This window comes from Lepidochelys kempii, chromosome 6 (genome assembly GCF_965140285.1).
Source record: "Lepidochelys kempii isolate rLepKem1 chromosome 6, rLepKem1.hap1, whole genome shotgun sequence".
NCBI classification, from domain to species: domain Eukaryota; kingdom Metazoa; phylum Chordata; order Testudines; family Cheloniidae; genus Lepidochelys; species Lepidochelys kempii.
The window spans coordinates 3488846-3491743 of NC_136385.1; the positions used below are offsets into that span (position 1 = coordinate 3488846).

The 2898-nt window shown below is 44.0% G+C and overlaps 1 protein-coding gene across 1 annotated transcript; it reads right to left on the reverse strand.

Annotated features, from left to right (window-relative positions):
• Window positions 1-1708: 1708 nt before the first annotated feature.
• Window positions 1709-2647, reverse strand: LOC140913725 (olfactory receptor 5W2-like). Its single transcript, XM_073350528.1, has one exon. The coding sequence runs from the start codon at window positions 2645-2647 to the stop codon at window positions 1709-1711; it is 939 nt and encodes a 312-aa protein (XP_073206629.1).
• Window positions 2648-2898: the final 251 nt, after the last annotated feature.

A 2898-nucleotide genomic window follows, 5' to 3' on the forward strand; every position in this document is an offset into this window, starting at 1 on the left:
TTGGAATTTTTAGCCCAATAGTTGGGGTGGTCACCTGTGAGGTGGGACATCCAGGTTCAATTCCCCCTTCTGTCCAGTGCTGGGCAAAGTTCTGTGTGGCATTGCACTCTATATGCTTTATGAAAATATGCTCATGAATGTGATGTAACTGAAATATGCTTTATGCTAAGTACCCCATATAACATATCATTATAAAGGTTATAATCTATTAAGTGTGTTCATCCTGTTTGTTCACATGGATTATTTTTATATCTGGAATTAGGAGAATAAGGTATAAATTTGTATTACTGATGTAGACATTTTAAGTGGAGGCCATTAAGGGTGCTTCAGAATCAATGAACTGTGAATGGCTCTGTTTACCTGCAAGCCTTCCTGTGTACCTGTGGGCCAACCCAAGAAGAATGGAAACTGGGGTCTTACAAAAAGAAAAGGAGGACTTGTGGCACCTTAGAGACTAACCAATTTATTAGAGCATAATTAGACCATGTCACCTGATACTGAAATCCATCTTGAAGCTGGTACTTTACCAGAGGGGGGTGGAATTCCAAAACAGGATTCCTGCCTTAGGGAAGTTCTATTCAAGTGTGGAAGGCAAACAATGAGTGTCTTCAGCTGGCTTCCCCACCCCAGGGAGATACCTGCAAGCACCTGGAAACAAAAGGACTGTAACCACAGGAACACTGGAGAACAGGCTGGACCCAAGTCAGAAAAGGCATCTGACCAGAGAATGATTTTACCTCAAGTAACAACTGGGATAGGAAGTTAAAATTTGTAACTGTTTTCTGAGTGTATTAAGTTTATCCTTGCATGTTTTGTTTTATTTTGCTTTGTGACTTATTTTGTTCTCTCTGTTATTTCTTAAAGCCCCTTAAATCCTACTTTTTATACTGAATACAATCACTTTTATTTATTTATAAATTCAGTGCAAGTATTTGTAACCTGGGGGGCAAACAGCTGTACATATCTCTCTTGCAGTGATATAGAGGGCAAACATTTATCATTTTACCCTGTATAACCTTTATACAGAGTAAAATGGATTAGTTTGGGGTTTAGATCCCATTAGGAGCTGGGTGTCTGCGTGCTGGAGACAGGTATCCTGCTGAACTGGTTTCAGTCTAGATCTGCAGTTTTGGGGGTGTGGCCCAGACCCTCAGTCTGTGTTGCAGCAGGCTAGCATGTCTGGCTGAAAAAGGCAGGGTTCTGGGGGACCAGGCTGTCAGAAAATGGGCTCATAGGTAATTTCAGCACATGAGGTGACAGTCCCAATGAGGGTCTCTGTGACTGAATCTGTCACACTCTGGACTTGGATTTCCTTCATTTCCAGAAAGCATCCCAGCCCCTGAACTCTTGGTGCTATTCCAGTCTGGGCTGCTCTCACCTTTCAAAGTTGTTCAGCTGTGGATAACTAATTAAATAACCCTTGGAAAAGAGACTTGCAATTGAGCATCTCACACGCTAGGTGGATGCCCCTAACACCAGCTTATAAAATCATTCTCTCTCTCTGGCCGTGTGAGTCTCCCTGTGTTTTGTCCACTGATTTCAGCTGTGGTCTGCGGACCTTGTTGGAATATAAACAAATTAAGAATAATAACAATACCATAATGAACAATACTACCACGGGTTCTGCAAAATTACATTACAATTGTCTGCGAATTGAATTCACCTGTTTCCACTCCCCATCACTAAACCAGTACACAGTTAAACAGATTCAAGATTTGGTGAGGAGTTTGTTCATTGCTTTTCTCAGGGAATCCTTCACCTCCGTGTTCCTCAGGCTGTAGATGAGGGGGTTCAACATTGGGATCACCAGCATGTAAAACACTGAGGCCACTTTGTCTGTGTCCATGGAATAGCTGGAGGTGGGACGTAAATATATGAAGAGGAGGGTGCCAAAATACAGAGCCACAGAGGTCAAGTGGAAAGAGCAGGTGGAGAAAGCTTTGTGTCGACCCTCAGCGGAGTGGATCTTCAGGATGGTGGAGATGATATAGACAAAGGAGAGGAGGACAGTCAGGAAGCTGATCACTTGAATGCAGCATGTAAAAGCAAAGATCAAAATCTCATTGATGCGGGTATCAGAACAGGAGAGCGCCAACAATGGTGGGATGTCACAGAAGAAATGATTGATGATGTTGGAGCTGCAGAATGACAGCCGAAATGTACAACACGTGTTTATCATTGAATCCACCACCCCCACAGTGTACACCCCAGCCACCAGCTGGTTACAAAGCTGCCTGGACATAGTGACTGTATAGAGCAGCGGGTTACAGATGGCCACATAACGGTCATACGCCATCACAGCCAGCAAGAGGCACTCAACATCTGCAAAAATGATGCAGAGATACAGTTGCACAGCGCAGGCAGTGTAAGAAATGTTTTTACTCTTGGCTAAGAAATTCAACAGCATCTTAGGGGAAATTATCAAGGAAAAGCAGAGGTCACAGAAAGACAAATTCCTGAGGAAAATGTACATGGGGGTGTGGAGTCGGGGATCAATTGTGATTAACAAGATCATCCCCCCATTCCCCAGCAGGGTGACACCATAAATCAGTAGGAACACTGCAAACAGGGGGACCTGTAGCTCCGGACGATCTGTCAGTCCTGAGAGAATGAACTCAGTCGCCTCCGAGTGATTTCCCTCTTCCATCACCTCTGAACAGAGATCAGGCAGCTACAGAGATGTGGGCAGGTGGATGGTGAGAAAAACCTGTTCCTTCTCTGTAATGAGGTAAGTGAAGATAAATGGAGAACAGTTTCTTAATGGACATCAGTACCAGCTCCGGGAAGGGCTTAGTCCACAGAGCCAGATGTTCACAGAGGGTCATTCCAGGTGTTCGATAAAATGCATACGCTGTGCAAACACAGTGACATGCAGGTTAATCATGCCCCACACACAAA

Excerpts from the sequence above, each read along its gene's own strand:
- LOC140913725 (XM_073350528.1), bottom strand. The coding sequence starts at position 2,647 with ATGGAAGAGGGAAATCACTCGGAGGCGACTGAGTTCATTCTCTCAGGA.